Below are 23,445 nucleotides of genomic sequence, written 5' to 3' on the forward strand. Positions count from 1 at the left end.
TGGGAGTGCTGTCGCATTTGAGTCATCCTCCAGCCCAGACAGTCATGAGATCTGTGGTGAGTTGTGGTGAGACCCAGCACATAAATTTAGACATAGCCGTAGGTTGTGAAAGCTTGCCTTTTGGGAATTGACAGCTTTAGTTACAGGTCTCCTGCCTGCATTCACATGAATGAACATTATAAATTAATCATAATTAATTTATTCAGATTTATATGTTATGACCAATCTTTCTATTAATCAAAATCAAATCCAAACTATTGTCACTTCTTATTGTTTCAGGGACTGTTGAACCAGAAATTTTCTAGCTGTCGCATTCAGGAATGTCTTTCCTGCCCAGCCCCCATTATGAGTAACATCTAAATTTCCTAGATTTTATTTTGTAAAAATAGCTTTCTAGGGAAATCTGTAGAAGGTTTCCAGCCCAACCAACTTAAGCCCACAATCTTGACAAATAAGCCAGTTTCCTGAGTGATTGAAAAGCATATATAATTCTTGTATCTATATGGGGCAGTTTTGAAGCCATGCCTCCTAGGTGCCAAAAATTGAAGTGCAAGTGAGGTACCTAACTAAGATGGACTGACTTCTGCCCTTGATCTGATAACACGACTTTGATCTCTAGCCACAGTGCACTCAAGGATTTACAGCACTTCTCCTGCAAAACCCTGCTTGCCATCCTTCACAGTGCAAGCTGACTGGGGTCTTGCCTGCTCTGTTCTGCATGTGCTGCCACTTCCCTGTGGCATCAGCGCGAAGCACTACCCACCAGCCCTTCCCTTTCCCTCCAACTTTCCTGAGTTATGCTTGTGATTGAATACATGTCTTCTGGTCCTGGGTTCAATTCTGTCTCATTTCTGTTATTTCTAAGCTGAGTTTTGGTTCCCGCCTCAAAGTTTATGCTCTCCTGTCATGGTCCTGGGGTTGGTTTTGTTACAAAAAAAAAGCACTAGTGATGACTCCCCCGATTTCCCTGGACAGAGAGAACTAAATGTCTTCACAAACTAACTGCTGCAACTTGGTAGATACTTTTCATCCATTTTAATGCTTTCTTTCTCTTTACTGTCCTTTCATCCTTCTTTCCACTCTCTCTTTTAAACTTCTAAATTTTCTCGTGGATGGTATGTGAAGAAACATTCACTGAAGTGCAGTCATACTGATGAGTCACACCAAGAAGCAGCAGTTCTGACTCCAGTACCACTTTTGAACTGGGAAATACTCTTATCCTTCATAAGACCTTGCAGGTCTCTATGTACTGTTTATCTGACCAGCAGTAGATGTATCTTTACATTTGAGCTAACTGGACTGCCCCTTAGCATCAAGAGAGATAACCAGGTGCTCATAGGGAGATAAATAGGCCTTGCTGCTTAATAGAAACATCTAAAACGTGTCAGATGAGCCTATATGTAGAAGAGCCTGTTTCTCTTCATCATTTGGGCAGGGGAGGCAGGGCTGCCAGCTCCAGCCTAAAGGAGGGGGAGCTATTCCTTGTCTTCTGCAGTTGCTTGGGCTGTGAGTCTGTGCTCTGCATGGTGTGAAAGGGAAAGGTTCACAATGCACATTGCCCATAAACCCTTCCATTTCACCAGCAAAGAGTCTACATTCAAGTGAGTTCTTCAATGCTATAGGCAATATGTATCAATTTCCAACAGTTCCTGTCTGTCATACACCAATCAGTGTTGGTTCTGATTTTGCTAAGGAACCTTAACACTTCTGTCTCTTTAAGAAGCAACAAGGTGCCCTGAATGAGTAAGCTTTTGGTAGTGCCTAGACATATGTGCAGCAAATCTTGGGAAGGCTTGGGTGCACTCTACTACCCATTATTTCCTTATTCTTCTCCTGAGATAGGTGAGGCTTGACATGGGTGTTGAAGAAGTCTCTTCAACACACAAAAAAGTAGATGTTCATGTGGTCCCGTAATGTTTCAAGTGGAAAAATACCTCAGGCTAAGCATCAGTCCTCTTGGCCCTTAGGTCTTTTCCAACCTAGTTGTTTCTGTGATTCTGTGATTCTATGATGGGACCGACTAAATAAATAGCACATTATTTAAGCTTTTGCCTGTGCAACAAATGTTTTGGACTTCCCAGTGGTGCTCAGCAGCCTCATAACACACAACCATTGGATTGAAATGTTTCCACAGCAGCACAGGTTTCTGAGGACTAGAAATTAGCATTCCCCATTGAGTGTACCTGCTATCCTGGGACAGCTCTAGAGCGCATCATCAGTAATCCAGTCTCTCTAGAGGAGGGATGAGAACAGGGCTTTTGTCTTTTCCGGCCATTTATCATCTCTGACAGCTTCTAAAGATTGCTTCAGCGCTGATGAATTCCTGGGATCTTTTTCCTTTTGAAAAGAAAGTGTCTTTCAGTCTCACTTACCTAGAGATAATGCATGAATGTATTTTAAGAAGTTGTATGTCAACAAATACATGATTTGTCTAGCAGTTAATTAAAAAGAAAATCCTAAAGGATCTAATTATTTGTCACACAGGCATTCTTCATTTTGTTTCCTAGTGTTCTTGTTAGTGCATGTTGCACATCTTAATCAGCTTCCTCCTTGGGGAGCTTTCCTGGTGCCTTAAAACTCTCAGTGTGGATATCTTCAATCCAAATGTGTCAGCCGTGACACTGGTGCTGGGACTGCCAAAGAAATGTGGGTCCAATATTAAAATCCCAGCCAGTTAAAGGACATGGAGAAGGTGGAAGCACACGTTATCCTTTGGTGTGCCTGTGGTGGGTAATGTGACCTTCATCAGAGGGACAGGGTGGACAGCTGATGTCAGTGACACCATAATTGATTTACCAGGCAGTGCCTGTTAGAGCCTCCTCTGATATCTGTTTTCAGAAGATAGCACGTTACATACATATTATTCTCCGATGGTGAAGAGCCACAAAAAATGGTCAAGCTTGACCCTTTAAGCTTTCAAAGAGGAGTAGTTTTGTGATAGGATGAAGCTATGAATTGTTTTACTTCTTTCCTTACTTCTCACTGTGGCAGATCCTGGAATGGTCAAACTGTCCTTATTGTAGGGACAGCGAGACCCAGGAGTGCATGTGTATGATGAACACATGTTTCAAACAACAAAAATAACATATGAAGTTGATTTTTATCCTAAAAATATCATTAGCTATGCCAAAACCAGATGTTTGAGTTCAGTCTCAAATCCTCTAACGCTCTGTTAGGTGTTAAAGCTGAACATTGAGAAAACCAAGTTCAAAAGACAAAAGGAGGAATCAGTACAAACAAATTCAAAACAAAAATCAGAAACAGGGGGAATAGTTGGAGTTAATTTGAGGATCTCCATCTTTTCCAGATTTTCTGTAGAACAAACAGGATTCTCAAAGGCTCACCCCTTTGTGTTTAGTCTACCCATGTAGAAGAAATTACATAGGAGTCCTCGGTTCTGCTTACTTTGCTCCTTTACAAAGTAGACCATCCATTGTTTATTTTACGTTCTGCTGTCCATTTTTGGGTGTGATACTGGTGTTATTTTAATCTGACAAAAACAAGGGCTTCTGCCAAAGGGATTGTCCTCCTTTTGCCTCATCTGTGACAACACTTTGCTTGGGGCTGCGTGCAGATATGGATCAGGGAACTCACCCTGTTGAAAGCTACTCCTTTAAGTTGTCATTGTTTTTTTACTTTCCAGTCTTATCTGTTCCATCATCCCATTTACTGCACAGCCACATGAACATCCATGCTGATACAGGGTGGAAAGTGGGAGGATGGGAAAGGAGGACATGTGGCATCTCACACTCACTGCAGGAAAACATGACTGGGGCAATAACCCTCACCCACAGATACTCTGCAGGCAGTGCTGCTGTTGAACTGTGCTTTAAAGCCATCATGCCAAAATGGTGAGGAATGTGGGGCTTTGTACAAGCAACCTCCTCTACCTCCTGGTTGTCCCTCAATTTATCGAATTACTTTATTAAGTTATAACTTTATGACAAAGCAGCACTAGGTACTCCATAAACAAATTTGATAATATTAGCTTCGGTTTAAGTAAGGCTGGAGGGAGTGTCCTGCTCTAAATCTGACTTTGAAGTCTTCTGATCTGTTTAGACACAATTGAATCAAATTGACAGGAAATTTCATGAGAGAGGTTTCCATAATAGAATTTTTCTGTAACAGAATTTTTCTGGAAACCTTGGGACAAAGCAGGAGAGGCGCCAGAGCATTCAGGCAGTGATGGTGTACTCATGCTGGAGATACTCTCCTCTTACACTGAGGGGGAGGGCATTGAGAAAAGAAGCAGCTCTGCCTTGTGTTACTGATTCGATAAGAAAGCAACCGTGCTGAAGGAGGGATAGCACTCCCTGCTGGCCTTGCTTTTAGTGGGGGAAGTAAAGCTCAGTAGCATGTTTCTTGTCATCTCGTTGATCCCTTTTCTGTGATCTTCTTCTACCTCAGCAGCAGAATAAGGGATTTACAGGCATGTCTTCCTCTTTTGTCCCTTTTCTTTTCCTAGTGCAAGAAAAACTGTGTGTATTCACTTTCACAGCAAAAATAATGGCCTCAGCATCTTCTCTCCTTGCTCCAGTCTTGTGGATAGAGGGGCTTGCCTGTTCCCAGCCAAAGACTTTTATTCCCACAGGTGCATTGCTCAGAAGGGGAAAGTGTGGCTATATTGATTTGATGGGTGCCTGTTTTTTCTGTCCCTTAATGTGTGAATTACTGGGGTGGAAGGAGGGCTTAAACCACGACAATACATCATTCTTAGCAGTCCCCCAGGCTGTGACAACGTCTGAGAGATCTTGGTACTGGCACTAAGCTTCTCTGCCCCACAGCAGCTCTGGGGCTGTTATGGTTTAACCTTGGCTGGTTACTGCCCGGGGTCATGCTCTGTCTCAAGCCCAAGGTTTTGTCATATGGGGGTCCCTTAGGATACAAAAGCACTCTAAAAGGCTGAGTTTAAGGTCATAGCAAAGGCAGCTCCACACCACTCCAGAGACATATATGTCTGCTTTTGCATAGAGCAACTCTCACTCAAGTCATACCTGAGGTTTCAGTGCAGTACGCAGTGATAGGTTAGTTAAGTGTGTGACTGTTCCTGTCTGCTTACTGGTTAAAGAGGGATCAGTGTACTCTCATGGAAAGTAATAAAGACATTGCCAATGGGAACCACACCCTCATGCCTGGCTCCATTCATCATGTGGGTGGCAGCCCTACCTGGTCTTTAGCCAACCTGGTTGCTGGGCATTCACAAAGATCAGACTCTCATCATCTCGTATCTTCATTCTGGCTACATCCTTTTTGCATCCTTAGAAAATGTAGTCCTGCTTTGTTCATGACCATCCAGAGTACTCATCTGCTGTCCTTTCTTTCTGTCTGAAGCCCTTTTCTGTCCTGTAGGGCCCATACAACTTTCCCTTACTTGCAAAACTTTAATTACTTATTACTCCCCCTACCAGTGGTCTTCTCTTCACTACTGAAAGATCAATCCCTGTCTTTGATCAGCCAGTAATGCCAATCATCTTGTCAGTTTTTTCAAATTTCCATTTTCCTTCATAGTGGTCTTCACTATTGTGATGAATTCTTCAAAAGCATTGGGACATCTGCATCAGCACTGCTCCTCCAGAATCCTCTCGAAAACTGTTCTTGGCTGTGATGCCTACAAAAGATTTATGGGGTACAAAACCCTCTGACCATCTTGCTGATAAGACTGCCTCATTGTGTATTTTGTCTGTATCTATATATTGTCTCTTGTCCTCATCTTAAATTGTACTTTCTTTGGGCCAAGAGATGTCTTGTTGCTCTGTGTTTACATAATGCTTCTCACAACGGAGTTCTGACGTGCAGTGGGAATTCTTCAGTATTTAATGGTAAAAATAGCATAAGTGTTATTAACAAATGTCTCTGCACTGCATGGCACAGTGTGGTCATAGTCTGCAAAAATTCTGTTTCCTCAGGACAACCTGTCTCTCTGTCTACAGAATGTAGGTGCAATCCAGGGCAGTCCATTGTCAGAAAGGAATGTGTTAGGGAAGTTTTTGAGCTTGAGCAATTCCAGAAACAGGGTAAAAAAAAAAAAAAAAAAAAGCCAAACCAAAAGTGTTCTGCACTTTCAGAAAGATTTCCTACTGTGCAGACTTTTTGCTAGCCCATTAATTTTGCCATCTCAGAACTCAAACAGCATGGCCTAGAGCAGTGGTTTTCCAAATTCCTTCCAGTTGTAGCATACTAACATAAACAGCATTTGCATATGGATGTCATAAAAGTGACAAATGCCGGCAATCATCGTACTTTATTGCAGTAATGTGACACATGTGCCTGAGCATCCTAAAAGATCTACTCAAAGCTTATTGACACTGAAGAAATGGTACACCTCCTATATAGCAGTGACACTCGCTGCAGACCAGGCTTTGACAGACATCAGAGCACAAATCCTGCTTTAGGTGACTGTACAGGAGGGAAGTGTGCTAGTTGCTTCACTGCATGACTCAACCGCACTGGGTACGTGTCCTTTACCCTAAACCAGAAATCAAACTCAGGAAGTTGAACAAATAACATTTTCTAGTTTGATAGCCAGAAAGTTCAGTGAACTCCTTGACTGCAGCTGTTGGCAAGTCAGTGGAGAGACATCTGACTCTGACCTTGGACTTGTACCCAATCGTACTTTAACGTCTCAGATTCTCCAAAGAAGGCTGCAAATCGTTCCTGTAGGCGAGGGGTAGCCAGTCGTGCCATGAGTGCGAGGCTGAATGCTGCCATTTTCAGTCAAGAATTTGAGGAGTCGAGGGAATTTGTCACAGTTCAGCGTTGTCAGATTTTTCTTCCGCAACATGATGGGGGAGGGTTGCAAGCCTAATCACATCGTCATATAGCACAGAAGACATGTTTTCATATCTTAACAGACTGGCTTTCAGAGACTGTGTGTGATTATGCCACTGCCACTGCTACCTAATGCTGTCCCAGTCTGTTGTCCCCCTTTTAATAAGTATGACAGAAGTATAAAGGTCTCCAAGGTAAGACAACCTCCTGTAAGAATTGTTTAAAAATAACTGCTTACTGTATAGGTGAAGAAGGATGCAAAGTTGTGCTCCCACTGATGAAAAATAGACCCGTGTTGTTGTACCAGGTATCAGCACATCTGTATAGAAAGGAGGCACTTTAAATATGCAGTTAATTTAAAGCAGAGATTACACCATAATAAACAAGATAGTGCAAGTACAAGGTGCAGACTCAGGCTCTCAACTCCTTTTTTTCAACTGTGTACCTAGGTAAGAATGGTGGTCTCCTTGTCATACAGACAATCTGTGTATCCTGGTGTGCTGCTGCCTATCTCACACATGTGTAGTTCATCTTCCATTTCAGAGAAATATCTCAGAACTGTCCCTCTAGGGAGTCATCAGACGCTTGGATGAAACAGCAGTACATCATGTCCTGACTCATATTTTCACCCTAACAGGCAAATAGTGAGCCCAAGGCCTGGACACAGTGCTCCGATGATGCAGCCGCTTTTGTGACATCCTTTGATGTTGACTGCTTTCAGTGAAATGTAGTGTGATCCTAGAGCTCGTGCTGCAACTCTCCACCACAACCAGCAACCCCGCTTTGTAGCCAGCTGTAGCAGGAGCTACACAGACACAGAATCTAACTATACAGCCCCATGGGACATTATTCTATTGCAAATACTCTGTATCACATCCAGAAATCCTTCTCTGTCTTGTATTTGGGAAGCAGGAGCCAGAAGACTATGTAGTAAAAAACATCTGTCCTAAATATAGTACACACAGGGCAAAAGCTGTTTATCACAACCCTGTAGTGCTAATGTCTGCTTGAAGTGTGTATACCTTGGCTCCTTTTACAAGCAATTGAACCAAAACATTTTCTTGGCATTTGCTTTCATTCTTCATTTCACTGCTTTATCAGAAATAAGGAAAGCAGTACATTTATTTGTGTGCGATTCCCCACAGGTAATCTTTAGTTGCAGCACATAAAACTTGATTTTCCCCAATTGCACAAGATTTCTTATTCTACACAAAGTTGTAAATCACCACGACAAAGATTCCTTACTTACTCAGTGTAGACCAAGCCTTGCAGTATTTGAAAAACAACTTCGGCTTTCCCATGGGCTCGTTTTGCTGCAATTCCAAGAGCTTCCAAGACCTTCCCAGGTTTACCCAACTTCATGCTTTCTGCACTGGCAATATGAGGTACATGTCGGACTTATTATCCACCAGAATAATTCTGTTGTCAGATTCAGAAAGGACTTCAGCAGACATATATATTTTGTTTCTTTCATGGAATCATAGCGTCATAGTGTTGTTGCTATTGGAAGGGACCATAAAATCATCTAGTTCCAACCCCCCTGCTATGGGCAGGGACACCTTCCACCAGACCAGGTTGCTCAAAGCCCCGTCCAACTTGGCGCTGAACACTGCCAGGGATGAGGCAGCCACAGCTTCTCTGGGCAACTTGTTCCAAGGTCCCATCACCCTCATAGTAAAGAATTTTTTCCTAATATCTAATCTAAATCTACCCTCTTTCAGCTTAAAGCCATTCCCTCTTCTCCTGTCACTGCATGCTCTTATGAAAGGCTCCTCTCCGGCTTCCTTGCAGGCCCCCTTTGGGTACTGGAAGGCTGCTAGAAGGTCTCCCCTGGGCCTTCTCTTCTTCAGCCTGGACAATTTCACTCTCTCAGCCTGTCTCCGTGGGAGAAGTGCTCCAGCCCTTGGAGCATTTTCGTGGCCTCCTCTGGACTCACCCAAACAGGTCCACACCCTGATTAAGTTGGTGGCCCAGAACTGTGCGCGGTACTCCAGGTGGGATCTGATGAGAGCAGAGCAGAGGTGGAGAATCACCTCCCTTGACCTGCTGGCCACAATTCTTTTGATGCAGCCCAGCATATGGTGGGCTTTCTGCGCTGTAAGTGCACACTGCCAGGTCATGTTGAGCTTATCATCATCAAACACCCCCAAGTCCTTCTCCTCAGGGCTGCTGTCAGTCCAGTCTCTGTCCAGCCTTTAGTTGTGCTTGGGATTGCCCTGACCCAGGTGTAGGACCTTGCACTTGTCGTGGTTGAACTTCATAAGGTTGGCATCAGCCCACCTCACAAGCGTGTCAAGGTCCCTCTAGATGGCATTCCTTCCCTCCAGCGTATCGACTGAACCACACAGCTTGGTGTCATCGGCAAACTTGCTAAAGGTGCACTCAATCCCACTGTTCATGTTGCCAAGAAAGATGTTAAACAGTGCTGGTGCCAATACCAACCCCTGAGGAGTGCCATTCATCACTGGTCTCCATTTAGACATCAAGCCTTTGACCACAAGTCTTTGAGTACAACTATCCAGCCAATTCCTTATCCACTGAGTGGTCCATCCATGAAATGCATGCTTCTCAATGTCATGCAGGTCAATATCAAATGCCTTGCACAATCATACTAAATTGGAAAATTTGTTTTACTTAAAAAAAGACGTTGTATTCTTGCATCCTGCACACAACCCTGAACATTATAAAAACAGTATTTTCAAGAACATTATTTGCAGGATGAAATCTCAGAGAATGAGCAGAAGAGCACAATGTCACGTCTGGTAGCATGTGTTCACTGTGCAGCTATCAAGAGGACAAGGGTCCACACAACAGAGTAAATGATATTGCCTGGTTCACAATCCCATTTATAATTACTCAGGGTCACACTTTTTGCGATAAAAAAAAAGAAGCTATTTGCTATAAGAGTCCCAGGTTTGGTGCCTGCCTTGGCTCTGAAGAGATTCTGTGCCGTAATTGGTGGTATTTGATCTGTCAATTTTCAGTTAATTCAGTATTTTATGGGTACTGTTGATCACCCAAGTGAACAATAGCACCAGGACCCTTGTGGAACATTGGGGAAGAGGCAGAAAGTTTCAGAAAACTCTAAAAAAAGGAGGGTTGGCTCTTTTTAAGGAACATTGACACTGCAGGTATTGCTTACAGATCCCTTTCGACCTACACAGCTCTGCTCCAGGAACTGCAGTATCTTTCCTAGCCCATGCTGAAGTTTTGAGGTCCAAGTGGCTCAAAATGAAAGTTTCTGCAAGTGAAGGGATTTCCAGGTTTCAACACAAAGCTGCTCCAGAGATATTGCCCTTCCTTGCAGTAGCTGGCAGCAATGGTAAAAGTAAGGCATGCAGACTACATTTGAACTGCTTCTGAAAGCCTCTTGAGTCCATCTTGGTCTCCTGTCCAGGCTGCTGCCCAGCATAAGGCTGCTGCCCAGCATAAGGCTGCTCACACTTCTACCAGCACCAGGATCTTCATCATTGTGCAGGTGGGCACCTGGACTCAGAGGGAGAGTTGCAAAGGTTTTCAATTTAACAAGAGTGAAGGAGACTCAGCATAGGCAGAAAGCTAGTGGCTTTCTCCTAAGAAAGTGGTAATGCTGTTTCACGTCTCCCATGCTGTTCTTCCACACAGGGACCTTCAGTCACTTCACTCAGGCCGAACTCCCAAACCATTGTAGCCTTGGTCATTTCTGTTTCTTAGCTGAGAAACATCATCTGAGAAGTGTATCCTGATGGACATCTTGTCAAAATCAGCATGTTCCTGGAAAGTACTGAAGTTCCAATGAGTTTGGGTTTTTAGTGAAAAGGAGTTTGTCAGTAAAATCCTCACAGGCTCCAACAGGGACTCCTCTGGTACTGAAATTGGTGCCAGATGGTGCCTTCCACCGTTGAAGGCAGCTGGAGTTTTGCCACTGACTTCAAAGGATTTAGGATCAAGCCCATGAATTCATGACTGCACTTTTTATTTAGCTTTCTGAATAATTTATAAGTAAAAATAGGTTGGATTCTCCCATTCTTTCTGATGTTGAGTAAAGCTGTATTTGGTTACATTTTTGCTTTCAAAGGAGCTTTGGTAGAGTCATGAGCATCTCATTATGAAAAAGGGTGTCCATAGAGGACAGATAGGAAGAAAAGAGAAGGAAATTCCTTAGGCATATTGAAGGCACACAGCAGATCTGAGATTCAGAGATGACAGATCAGAGTAAGATACTCCTTATACTTTTAGATGAAGGCTACATACCTAGAATTGTTTCAGGGAGTGGAAAGAGATGCGGAAGGCATACTTCTTTTTGGTGAATTCTTATATTTTTAGTGTCATTGCATTTAGTTTTATTGTCTTTCTTCTCAGTGATTTGGACATTAGTTTCTATAAAGTTACTCACAGCACTTTGCTCCTAAGCAGACTTTGCAGCAGCCTGCACATTTTTCTGGGATTCACCAAGCCATGTGTTTGTTCTCCATCCCTGAGAACCATTTTCCGTCTTCAAACTGTTTGGAAAAAAGGGACAGAAAAGAAAAAAAGAAAAATTCCCAGTTCACCACCCAGGGCTTAGTGTTTACTTCTGCTGCACGCATCATTTATTTTCATTCTGCAAGATCATGATGACACGCTCGTCCAAGCACATGCTGTTCTAATATGCAACATTCCTTCGGCTTCTCAGTGTGTTAGAAGTGACATTGCTGCTAGATGAGAAAGATCTTGTAAGACAGGGGAATAGATTGCTAAGTACTACTGCCTTTCAGGGAATCATGTTGTAGACAAAAACAATTGGCTTGCTTTTCCCAGACATAATTGTGTACATGTATGACCCTTATTAGAAAGGCTGTCTTCTGTATGGTTTTAGGAGCTTCCTTCCCTGAGAACATGTTAACATATCCAACAGACTTTTGGAAAAGAGAATGAGACACATCTCAGCCTATAACTAGAGGAAGAGGACACCTGAAGTTTGAGATGTGCCCTAGCAAAGTATTTCTGCAGCTATTGCTCCGTCTGCATGTGTTCAAACAAGCGCATGTACTGCGCTTCTTGTATTTTCTGGGTGCATGGAATAATTCTGCTCTCAATCAGTGTGGGGTTTCAGAAATCTATCTTCTATGATGGATAAACCACTTGCAGAAAATCAGTTCCACATTTGCTTGTCCTTCCCTGGCAATAAATTAGAAAAGGCAATAGCGGATTGTTAGAAATTAACACAAAAACATTAAATAGTGCTTTGGTTTAGCTGTATTTTCTCTTGAACTGTGCCTTACTAAGGATTCTTCATTAGAAGATGGTGCCTAAATGAATACTTGAGATAGATAGGATTTTGTAACTTCTATCCAATGAATTTAAACTGTCCATGGAGAACTTTGGAGGCTTTCACTAAACATTTTTGAATCTGAATTTAGAAAACATATAAAAGATGAAAATTTCAGATGCATTCAATATGACTTGTTTGAAGAACCTCTTGCTTAACATTTTCTTCTAATATGCCATTAGTAAGCCCTTGGAACTGCTGTGCATCCACTGTACTAACTTACCCAATGTACATGTAAAGTATTAGGTAAAGTATTAGGTACTTTCACCTAACGGCCATTTGAGTCAAGGGATGTTTTGCTACTTGGCTGCAGTAGAAGAAAGGTGGTTTCCTGCATTTTCCAGGAGGGATAATGGTAAGGAAAAGCTGCTTTAGCTTTCTGAAATGCTGCTTTTGGGGGATGAAAGTGCTTTCACAGATGCAGTCCTCCCAGGGACCAAGCAGAGACAGGAGACTCTTGTGTAGTTATGCCCTCACTTACTTAATAACTTCACTGTGCTTCAGAACATAAGTTATAATACTAGTGAAACTAATTTAATGAGGGCATAAGAACTTAATATTTCCTGAAAGTAACTACTCTGAAGTGAAAATGCAGTAATAAATTCAGCCTGTTTATTTTAATCACAAAATCAGCTATGGAACTCCAAATTGCCAAAGTTTCTGCAAGGCATAAAATTCAGATAGGCATGGGCTTCTCAATATTTATGAACTGTGAAGTATAAAAATTAGCAGTCCCTAGGTGAAAATATTTTCAGTTTTTCAAGGGGACATAGTGAAGAAGTTTTATTAATAATTTTAATTTTCATTTCCCTCTGCTCAGTAGCTCCTTTCCAAAACCTTGAGCAGGACAATTTTTTTAACAATTTGTTCTTTTTCATTAGGTATGAATTGATTTGCGGGGGTTTGTAACTTTTTGCTTTTAAAAAGGCCTGAAGTAACATATTTAAAAGGACATGGAACTGTTGGAACAAGTCCAGAGGAGGGCCACGAGGATGATCAGGGGACTGGAGCACCTCCCGTATGAAGACAGGCTGAGGAAGTTGGGGCTGTTCAGCCTGGAGAAGAGAAGGCTGCGTGGGGACCTCATAGCAGCCTTCCAGTACCTGAAGGGGGCCTGTAGGGATGCTGGGGAGGGACTCTTCCTCAGGGACTGTAGTGACAGGACAAGGGGTAATGGGTTAAAACTTAAACAGGGGAAGTTTCGATTGGATATAAGGAGGAAATTCTTTCCTGTTAGGGTGGTGAGGCACTGGAATGGGTTGCCCAGGGAGGTTGTGAGTGCTCCATCCCTGGCGGTGTTCAAGGCCAGGTTGGATGAAGCCTTGGATGACATGGTTTAGTGTGAGGTGCCCCTGCCCATGGCAGGGGGGTTGGAATTAGATGATCTTGAGGTCCTTTCCAACCCTAACTATTCTATGACTCTATATTTCTGATCTTACACCTGCATTTGAGAAGCACTATCCTTTAGCTAATACTTTCCATAGAGACAGAAAAAAAAGCATATGCAGCAACTGAAGCATTGTTTTCCTGGAAGTCTTAATAAACTGTCCTTTCTGGTTCAAATTGGCTCCAGTTTAACAAAATGCTGAAGCACATGTGCAACTGCAATCCTTCTTTATTCAGAATAAAATGGCATTTTAGTTCCATTAGTGACACTTTGGCCTGCATAGTGTCAAATATGCACTGAAGTATGTTGCTCAACCAGACACAGAGTGTGGTCCTCTCTTTGGTAGGTCAGATACCAGTAAGAAACTAATCCCTTACCCAGACCTAAATGTCTAGAAAGCTAAGAGTATTCAATAGCAGAATAAGACTTACTGTCCTCTCTTTTACAGAATACAGCATTGTCGGTGAACTGCAATAACCCAGGAGCTACTGTGTTGCATCAAGGTGTCCCTGGGAGCTCTAAACTGAGCTAGAACAATTTGCCACTACCATGGATTAGTAAATGCAGTGACATATTTGTCAAGGGGGATGCAGTAAAGGTTAATTATTTAAACCTGACCTAAATTTCCCATGCTCCTATCTTGTTCTATAATAACAACAATAAGTTCTGCAGTAATGATTTGTCATATGGACTAAAACTAGAATTAATTATGACCCACACTGGACAAGAAGTAGCTTTTTCCTCATTCTTCATCCCAGCTGTGGGCATGTAAGTAGATGCATAACGCTGCCCATTGAAACTATAACTCGTTAAATCACATTGGTATATAAAGGGCATATTAAATCCTACCTAAGTGACTAAGGGGGTAGTCAGTGCAGATGACAGTTTCTCTCCTGTATCCCCTCATCCTTAACAAAGAAATATGTTGAAGCTGTTTACAAGTAGTCCCTTTTAAACCCACATGTATCGTGAACTGTGTTGTATATGTGTGTATATGTGTACTGTGTATATGTGTGAGTGTATGTTAGTACGTACAACAGAGACAGAAGGAGAAAGTCACCATAATGCATTCTGCAGAAAAAATAAGGTTTATCAAGAGATTAATAAAAAGAAAAAAAAACTGGCAGCAGAAGAGTCCTGAGTGAGGTAGCTTAATGTTTGTGCCTTTGTCACACATATGGTAAAGTCTCAAGTACAATATCTAAAATAGTCATATCTAAAAGCCAGAAGAAGAAAAAACCTCTGCCTTATTTCATATTGCACAGGCTGTCTGGCTGGAGGCCAAAGACATGACAACTTGCATTGTAGCAGGGAGACAAGTGTGGATCCCTGATCAAGGTCAGCAAATTTTTAATGAACAGAGCTTGATTACTGCTCCCTTTGCGGTAAAAGGTTGTTTGAAGGTGAACAAGGCTCTGTGCACAGAGGTATTCCACACACACCCTTCTTCCCTTTCAAAACTAGACAAGCTGGAGCTGACCCCAGTACAGTTCCTTGCATCTGGAGAATGCCTCCCTGAGAAGCAGGCACAGTAGCTCTGTAACTAAGGCTGGTGCATCCTTATCTCTGCATGCATCACCTGCAGTCAGCAGTGACTGAGACCCTGTGAACAGTTTTACTGTACCATTTCATCACATCTCTTGAACAGTAGGGTCCCTCAGCTGTTACAAGGCTTGCCCTCACAAGGTTTTGCTTTCCCAGAACCAGGATTACAGGGCTGCTGAGAATGTTTGGCTGCTTTGTCGTTCAGATCCAAGCTTTGTCCCTCTAAATCGCTTACTGGCTTTTCTAGGACATGGCCTTGTTACGGAATGGATTTGGGGTAAAATCAGTCCCTCTGCAGTCTCAAGGGCATTTTAAGATTCGGGCTTAGTGGGCCCAGAATTTCAAACTTAGGTTCTTCCTAGAGGATGGATCAAAAATGGGCAAGAAAGTTGATTTCTGGTATTAGAGTTTGTCATAAAAGCTACAGCATTCCAGAAATGTCAAATTCCTGAGACTGACTGTGGGTCAGAACTTTCCATTAAGCTTCTCCTCTGGAAGCAGATCTGCCTGAAGATCAGATGACAGACACAAGAAACCAATGTTTGTTTACATACTCAGAGTTTAAAATAAGAGATTTGCAGCAGTCGTGATTATGTTTTCAAAAGGCTTTCTAAAAGTTCTCTGTGAAGAGGCAGCACCGTTTGCTTTTACGCCCTAGTAAGCAGAACCTTTTCTCTGGTATCCATAGCCTATTTGGGAAGTACTTTCCAGCATCTGTGGGCAAAGCTGTTTAAAAACATTTCTCTACAAAAATAAAGTTATGAAGCTATAAAGCATTTTTTATCTTGGCAGACCAAATATTTTTTTTTCCAGTATTTCAGGAAAACTTTGACATTCCCAGAAGTTCATTAGCTTGACTATTTTGGGGTGGGGTTTTCTTTTTGCCTTTAATCTTCTACTGAGAATGACTTCGTTTATATCAATACATGGCTATTGTTTTATCAGCCCATATTTAGATACTAGCTCTCTTAATTGACCTTTTTAATGAGGTTTGCTTTGAACAAAAATGTAACAAATTTTGTTGTTTTGAAAAGAACAGCTTTGGTGTTACATTAGATCCCAGCCAGTGGGATTTATATTCTAATTCTTATAATCAGAGTGTTGATACCAAGAGCTGGAGCACTTCATTGTCCATACAGAGCATTGTTGTAAACTCAGGAAGTTCTGAATCCTTTATTTTAACTCTGTGTTTAACAACTTCAAATAGTTAAAATATGGGGTTTTTTTCCTGCTGTTGATTAGCTAAATATTTCCTCACGCTCTGATGTAGAAAATAATCATGCATATTTGATGTCTTTCTCTTTTTCTCCTTATATTTCAAATAATTCAGCTAGACAATCTCCATCAATTGGGTAAGCAGAGCTGTAACACCTACTTAAGGGAGGGGAGCCATCTGGTTTCCTTGCAACTTGGAGCCTGCTGGCAAATATTGGGTTGTACCAATTTAGAGAATGATGAAGTGGGAAATAATGGACATTCTTTAAGAGTCTGAAATGGGATCAGCTGTTATTGGCAAAAATTGGCAGGTGCAGTGCACTATGCTGGCTGTAAGCATGGTCTCTAGTTGGAAAGTGCAGCTGGGAAAATGCCCTCCTAATTGAATGGTTACAGGACTCCCAGCAGCTCTGACAGTAGTAGAGCATCATTAATTGGAGGCTCTTGGTTGCCTTGGTGGAAGCTGTCACAGAATGCAGGACCTTGCAAGTTGATGTTTACTTTCTAAGTGTTAGTGTGTTTATTGCCTGTTACTCAGAATGAGTCCTTGTGGAATCAGAAGTGCTTTCAAACTTACAAGGACTGCCATAAGGCTAGCAATATCTAGTTCTTCTTTATATTTACAGCACTGTGACTCCCAGCAGTGGCTGGGAGTCATAAAAACTACTCAATTATACTTTTGTTTAACTGCACACTTCTATTGCTATCTTACCCATCCCTCTCTTTTTCCCTTTTATTTTCACCTGTATTAGGTTCCTACATTGGCTTGGCTTGGAGCAGCAACTATTCCTTTTTTTATCTAGACTCTGAGAAGACCTTAGCCTCGACTGAGTTTCTTGGATGCTGCTGTAACTCATACAGGGGTTACAGAAACAAATATAGCCTAGTTTTGCTCCAGAATAGTATTACATGCCCTTCTGGTTTATATGGGTCTCAGAATAGCAGTGTATGCAAAAGCACGTGTACATTAGCCATGGCTCCCTTTTTCATATGTTGTTTTTATTCATTAAATGCAAACATATTGCAGTGCATCCTAGTTTAATATAAAAGTCTGCTGTGGCATTTTCCCTCAGCTGTTAGAACCCCTTGAGGGAAGATCTGTTGGCAATGAGTGCTGCAGAAAGCACTGCTGACTCCGGAGCACTCTTCATGCATCATCAGTGATTGTAGCACCCCTATGCGCCTAGAATCTCTCCAACTATGTAAGGCATAGCTTTTCTGTATTAGTTATGGTGGCTAGGAGGCAAGAGGCTTCAGCAGTAGGGTTGTCCCACCCAGCACGCCTTTAGCGTTTATAGGCATGAGGTTATCTTTGAGTATGGATTGAATGAGGAACAGCAGGTTGAAAACTGGCCTGAAGGTCCTGGTGCTCTGCTGTCTCCATCAGGTGTAGGCCAAGTTTTAAACTCTTTGGGAGGACTGATGAGACCAATTTTTCAAGTTGGACCCTGAGCAAGTCTTTCGGTGGCCATCATGCCCTTCCCCAGTTGGGTTCCTAGAGCTGGAAAAAAATGCCTTCAATTTGTATCTGTGTTTGAATAACCTGTGTCAGGTGGGAGGCAGGGAAATAAAACAGAGGATTTGGAAGCTGTACTCCTAGATCAAAACCCTGTGTGGCAAACTTCAAGCATAGGGCTATAATGGACCTGGGAATAATGCGACATTGATGAAGGGGCTCTTGCCTCCTTCCCCCAGCTCCACCTCTGCAGCCTGGGACAAGCTATTTTGGGGAATGCCATATTTTTAAATGTCACAGCTTGATGCACACCAATTTGTGGTGTCTGGTTCTAGCTTAACTCTCATGAATGTTTATTCTGCCCCTCTTGATTTTTCTGGCATTAAAAAGTGAACAGAAATAACTCGCCCAGCTTCAGAAAATTAAATAGATTGAGCATCATCCTGGAGCTGGACAATAACCCTTGGTTTGGGACAGGTTTTGGGAAACAAAACGTGCTAGCGTGCCCACTGGGGACCTGGATGGCTTAGTGAAAGATGGTGGACAGGGGATGAAACCAGGCCGGGTTTGGGACCTGTCCCAAGCACCTGTTTTGCCAGGGAAGATCCACCCTGCAGCAAGCCCTGCAGGCATGTATAGCACCCCAAACCCTGCTCTGCCCCATGTGGAAGCCACCACATTTTAGTGCTCAGCATGATCCTCTTGCTGGGGTTGCAGCTGGGGCTGGGGTAGGCCACCAGGAAAGGATCATGGTGCTTTAGGGAGGAAGGCCCAGGCAGGTCCAGCATGTTCTGTCGGAAAGCTGTCGACATCCCACTTCCTTTCTTTTCTTAGTCTTTTTTTATCTTCCCCTTTCCTCCGCTCCTAGCTGAATGAATCCGCCAAGCAGCTCATCGAGATGGATAAGACATGCTCAGCAGCTGCCTCTGGCTGCGATGTGCTGCTGACGGCGGAGCCAGCAGCAGTGGCAGCAGCATCAGCAGTGGGCCTGGCACCATGCTCCACGCTGACCGGTGCTGGAGCAGCTGGGGCAGCCCAGAGGCAGGCAGAGGGCAAGAAGAACACCAAGAAGCGCCACTCCTTCACCGCCCTTAGCATGACGCACAAGTCCTCGCAGGCTACCAGCAACCGGCACTCCATGGAGATCAGCGCCCCTGTCCTCATCAGCTCCAGTGACCCACGGGCAGCAGCCAGGATTGGGGACCTGACCCACCTCTCCTCCAGCGCCCCAGCCCAGGTAAGGTTGGGGTGGAGGTGGGGTTTTGGTGCCCTTAGTGGACGGCATGCTGTTGCCTCGCCTCTTTCAATGGGACTGGTCTGTGCACGAGGCAGCTGCACAGTGGTATTGTCCTGATGTGACAGTACTTGGCACCTGCCATTCCTGTCCTTGTGTTAATCAGTGGGCAAGCAGGAGGAGCCAGAGAATAAAGCCAAATTTGGTTCGCAATAATCTAACACATTTAAAAAATAAAGAAGTAATCCTGCATTTGTTTGAGGTAATGCAGCTTATGTTGAATCACTTTCTGTTGTAGGAAGGAAGCATTTTGAGTGACTCTGTTACCCTGCAGGGTAACAGTGTCAGCATGGAATTCACACACTGGGAATAAAGAAGATTTTTTGAGTATTTCCTTACAGATCATTGGAAGATAAGCAAATGTGCTGTACTTTTACAAGTGTTGTACCCAGTGAGTAGCTGCTGTGCAGAAACAGCTAAGGAAGTTTTAAACTATCACACGTGCTGAGGGTGCAGCCCTTTCATCTTTCCCCCTCTTGAAGGAGAGGACAGTGGAGGAACCTCCTGAACATCCTCACAGGTCCCAAAAAAAAAGAGCTTCTGAGAGGCTGCTTCTGGGTGGCCTGCAGAAATGGGAGCCAAACACAGGGATGCTCTGAGACACCTTGTAAATCACAGAATCACAGAATCCCAAGGGTTGGAAGGGACCTAAAAAGATCATCTAGTCCAACCCCCCTGCAAGAGCAGGGTAACCTACAGTACATCACACAGGAACTTGTCCAGGCGGGCCTTGAATATCTCCAGTGTAGGAGACTCCACAACCCCCCTGGGCAACCTGTTCCAGTGCTCTGTCACTCTTACAGTAAAGAAGTTCTTCCTGATGTTAACGTGGAACTTCCTATGTTCCAGTTTACACCCATTGCCCCTTGTCCTATCACTGGATATCACTGAAAAAAGCCTAGCTCCATCATCCTGACACCTACCCTTCACATATTTGTAAACATTGATGAGGTCACCCCTCAGTCTCCTCTTTTGCAAGCTAAAGAGACCCAGCTCCCTCAGCCTCTCCTCATAAGGGAGATGTTCCACTCCCTTAATCATCTTTGTGGCTCTGCGCTGGACTCCTTCAAGCAATTCCCTGTCCTTCTTGAACAGAGGGGCCCAGAACTGGACGCAATATTCCAGATGCGGCCTCACCAAGGCTGAGTAGAGGGGGAGGAGAACCTCTCTTGACCTACTAACCACTCCCTTTCTAATGCACCCTAAGATGCCATTTGCCTTCTTGGCCACAAGAGCACATTGCTGGCTCATGGTCATCCTCCTATCCACCAGGACCCCCAGGTCCCTTTCCCCTTCACTACTTTCCAGCAGGTCACCCCCCAACCTGTACTGGTACATGGGGTTGTTCTTCCCCAGATGCAAGACTCTACACTTGCCCTTGTTAAATTTCATCAAGTTTCTCCCCGCCCAACTCTCCAGCCTGTCCAGGTCTCGCTGAATGGCAGCACAGTCCTCTGGTGTGTCAGCCACTCCTCCCAGTTTTGTGTCATCAGCAAACTTGCTGAGGGTGCACTCAGTTCCCTCATCCAGGTCATTGATGAAAATATTAAACAGCACCGGTCCCAGCACCGACCCCTGAGGAACTCCACTAGTCACAGACCTCCAGCTAGATTCTGCGCCATTGACCACAACTCTCTGCCTTCTTCCTTTCAACCAGTTCTCGATCCACCTCACTACTTGATCGTCAAGCCCACACTTCCTCAGCTTATCTATGAGGATGCTGTGGGAGACAGTATCAAATGCCTTACTGAAATCAAGAAAAACTACATCTACCGCTCTACCATCATCCCTCCACCTAGTCACTTCCTCATAGAAGGCTATAAGGTTGGTCATACATGACTTCCCCCTCATAAAACCATGTTGGCTGTTCTTAATGACCCCCTCATCCTTGATATGCCTAGTGATGGAGTCAAGAATAAGTTGTTCCATCATCTTTCCAGGGATGGAGGTAAGGCTGACCGGTCTATAATTACCCGGGTCCTCCTTCTTGCCCTTCTTATAGATTGGTGTGACCTTTGCCATCCGCCAATCCTCAGGCACCTCGCCCATTTCCCACGACTTACCAAAGATGATGGAAAGTGGCCTAGCAATGACCTCCGCCAGCTCCCTCAGCACCCGTGGGTGCATTCCATCCGGACCCATCGATTTACAGATGTCCAGTTTGCATAGCTGATCCCTAACCCAATCCTCATCTACCAAAGCAAACTCCTCCTTTGTCCTGACTCCTTCTGGGGCTATAGAGATCCGGGGCCCTCGGGGAGAGTCTGCAGGAGTAAAGACAGAGGCAAAGAAGGCATTCAGCACCTCTGCCTTCTTTATATCCTCTGTCTCCAGGGTACCCACTTCGTTCAGCAGTGGGCCTATATTGCCTCTTGTTTTAGTTTTATTTGCTATGTATTTGAAGAAGCCCTTTCTATTGTCTTTAACCCGACTAGCAAGATTGAGTTCCAAGGAGGCCTTAGCTGTCCTAATTGCCTCCCTACATCCTCTAACAACTGTCCTATATTCCTCCCAAGCGGCCAACCCCTCCTTCCATAATCCATAGATTCTCCTTTTCCACTTGAGTTTGCCCAGCAGCTCCTTGTTTAACCACGCCGGTCTCCTAGATCCCTTACTTGACTTCCTACTCATTGGGACGCTCCGATCCTGAGCTTGGAAGAAGCGGTCCTTGAATGCTAACCAACTATCTTGAGCCCCTTTACCGCCTAGTACACTTTCCCATGAGACTTCCCTTAGCAGTTGACTGAAGAGGCCAAAGTTGGCCCTTCGGAAATCCAGAACTGTGGCTTTGCTAGGTATTCTATTCCTCCCACACAGGATCCTAAACTCCACCATCTCATGGTCACTGCAGCCAAGGCTGCCATTGACCGTCACCACTTCGACCAAACCCTCCTTGTTGGCGAGTACTAAATCTAGCAGCGCTGCTCCCCTAGTTGGTACGTCCACCATTTGCATTAAGAAATTATCATCAATGCACTCGAGGAACCTCCTAGACTGTGAATGACTGGCTGTGTGAGTCTTCCAGCAAATATCGGGGTAATTAAAGTCCCCCACGACGACTAAGGCATGTAGTCGCGAGGCTACTTCCAGTTGCCTGTAGAAAGCCTCATCAACTCCTTCGTCCTGATCAGGAGGTCTGTAATAGACCCCCACAACTGTATCACCCGTGCCAGTCAGCCCCTTGATTCGTACCCACAGACATTCCACTTGCTCCTCATCCGACCCCGGACAGAACTCAATACATTCTAGTTGCTCTCTCACGTAAAGAGCAACTCCACCACCTCGCTTTGCCGACCTATCTTTCCTAAAAAGGACATAGCCATCCATGACCACATTCCAGTCATGTGAACTGTCCCACCATGTCTCTGTAATCGCCACTAGATCATAACCTTTAGCCCGCACACAGACTTCTAACTCCTCCTGTTTATTCCCCATGCTGCGTGCATTGGTGTACAGGCATTTCAGGGAGCCAGTCCTAGTACCCTTTTTCCCCTGCGGGACAGGGTCTAAAAAGCTATCCTTTCCCACAAGTGAAACAAGAGATTGATCGTCCTCCTTAGCCCGCCATCCTTCAATCCCTAGCATGTTCCTCTTGGGCTTGTCCCCAACAGGCCCAGTTAAATCCCCTCCCCCCTTCATAACTAGTTTAAAGCCCTGTCAATAAGCCCTGCTAACTCCTGCCCCAAAACCCTTTTTTTTCTCTGGGACTGGTGTATCCCGCCTGTCACCAGCAAACCAGGTGTCCCATACAGCAGCCCGTGACTGAAAATGCTCACTGCTTCTGTGGATAAGGGAATCCAAGTGGCAGTTTGCAGTCTGAAGGTGTACAAAAGAATGGAGAATAATAATAGTAATACTCCCAAACCTTTTCTGACTCGGTCTTCCTGCTCAGTCATCTACACCCTTAGTGTGCAGAAACCTAGTCACAAGTTCCCTCTACAGACCAGCTGTAGAGGTCTACACTGCTTTCTGGAACTGAAATAACCTAAGCATGGCAGGGTATTCCCACCCATCATTGTGTTCAGTTCTGAGCCCCTCACTGCAAGAAAGACATTGAGGTGCTGGAGTGGGTCCAGAAAAGGGCAACAAAGCTGGTGAAGGGTCTGGAGCGCAAGTGTGATGGGGAGTGGCTGTGGGAACTGGGGTTGTTTAGTTTGGAGAAGAGAAGGCTCAGGGAGGACCTTATCACTTTCTACAACTACCTGCAGGGAGATTGTAGTGAAGTGGGGGTTGGTCTCCTCCCAGGCAACAAGCGATATCCAGGGGAGGTTTAGGTGGGATATTAGGAAAAAAATCTTCACCAAAAGGTTGATCAGGCATTGGAACAGGCTGCCCAGGGAAGTGGTAGAATCACCGTCCCTGGAAGTGGTCAAAAACCATGTAGATGAGGCCTCAGTGACGTGGTTTGGTGGTGGCCTTGGCAGTCCTGGGATAAAGGTTGGACTCAATGATCTTAAAGGTCTTTTCAACCTGGCCGATTCTATGATTCC

The 23,445-nt window shown here is 44.2% G+C and overlaps 1 protein-coding gene across 1 annotated transcript in view; it reads left to right on the forward strand.

The window, feature by feature from the left end:
• SH3RF3 (SH3 domain containing ring finger 3) overlaps positions 1–23,445 on the forward strand; it is a 254,351-nt gene that overhangs the window by 170,836 nt on the left and 60,070 nt on the right. The window contains exon 4 of the mRNA XM_065677840.1: positions 18,530–18,898. Within this exon, the coding sequence (XP_065533912.1) occupies positions 18,530–18,898 (369 nt within the window). The remainder of the gene's footprint in view (positions 1–18,529; positions 18,899–23,445) is intronic.

Source organism: Lathamus discolor, chromosome 4 (assembly GCF_037157495.1).
Source record: "Lathamus discolor isolate bLatDis1 chromosome 4, bLatDis1.hap1, whole genome shotgun sequence".
Classification (NCBI taxonomy): Eukaryota; Metazoa; Chordata; class Aves; order Psittaciformes; family Psittacidae; genus Lathamus; species Lathamus discolor.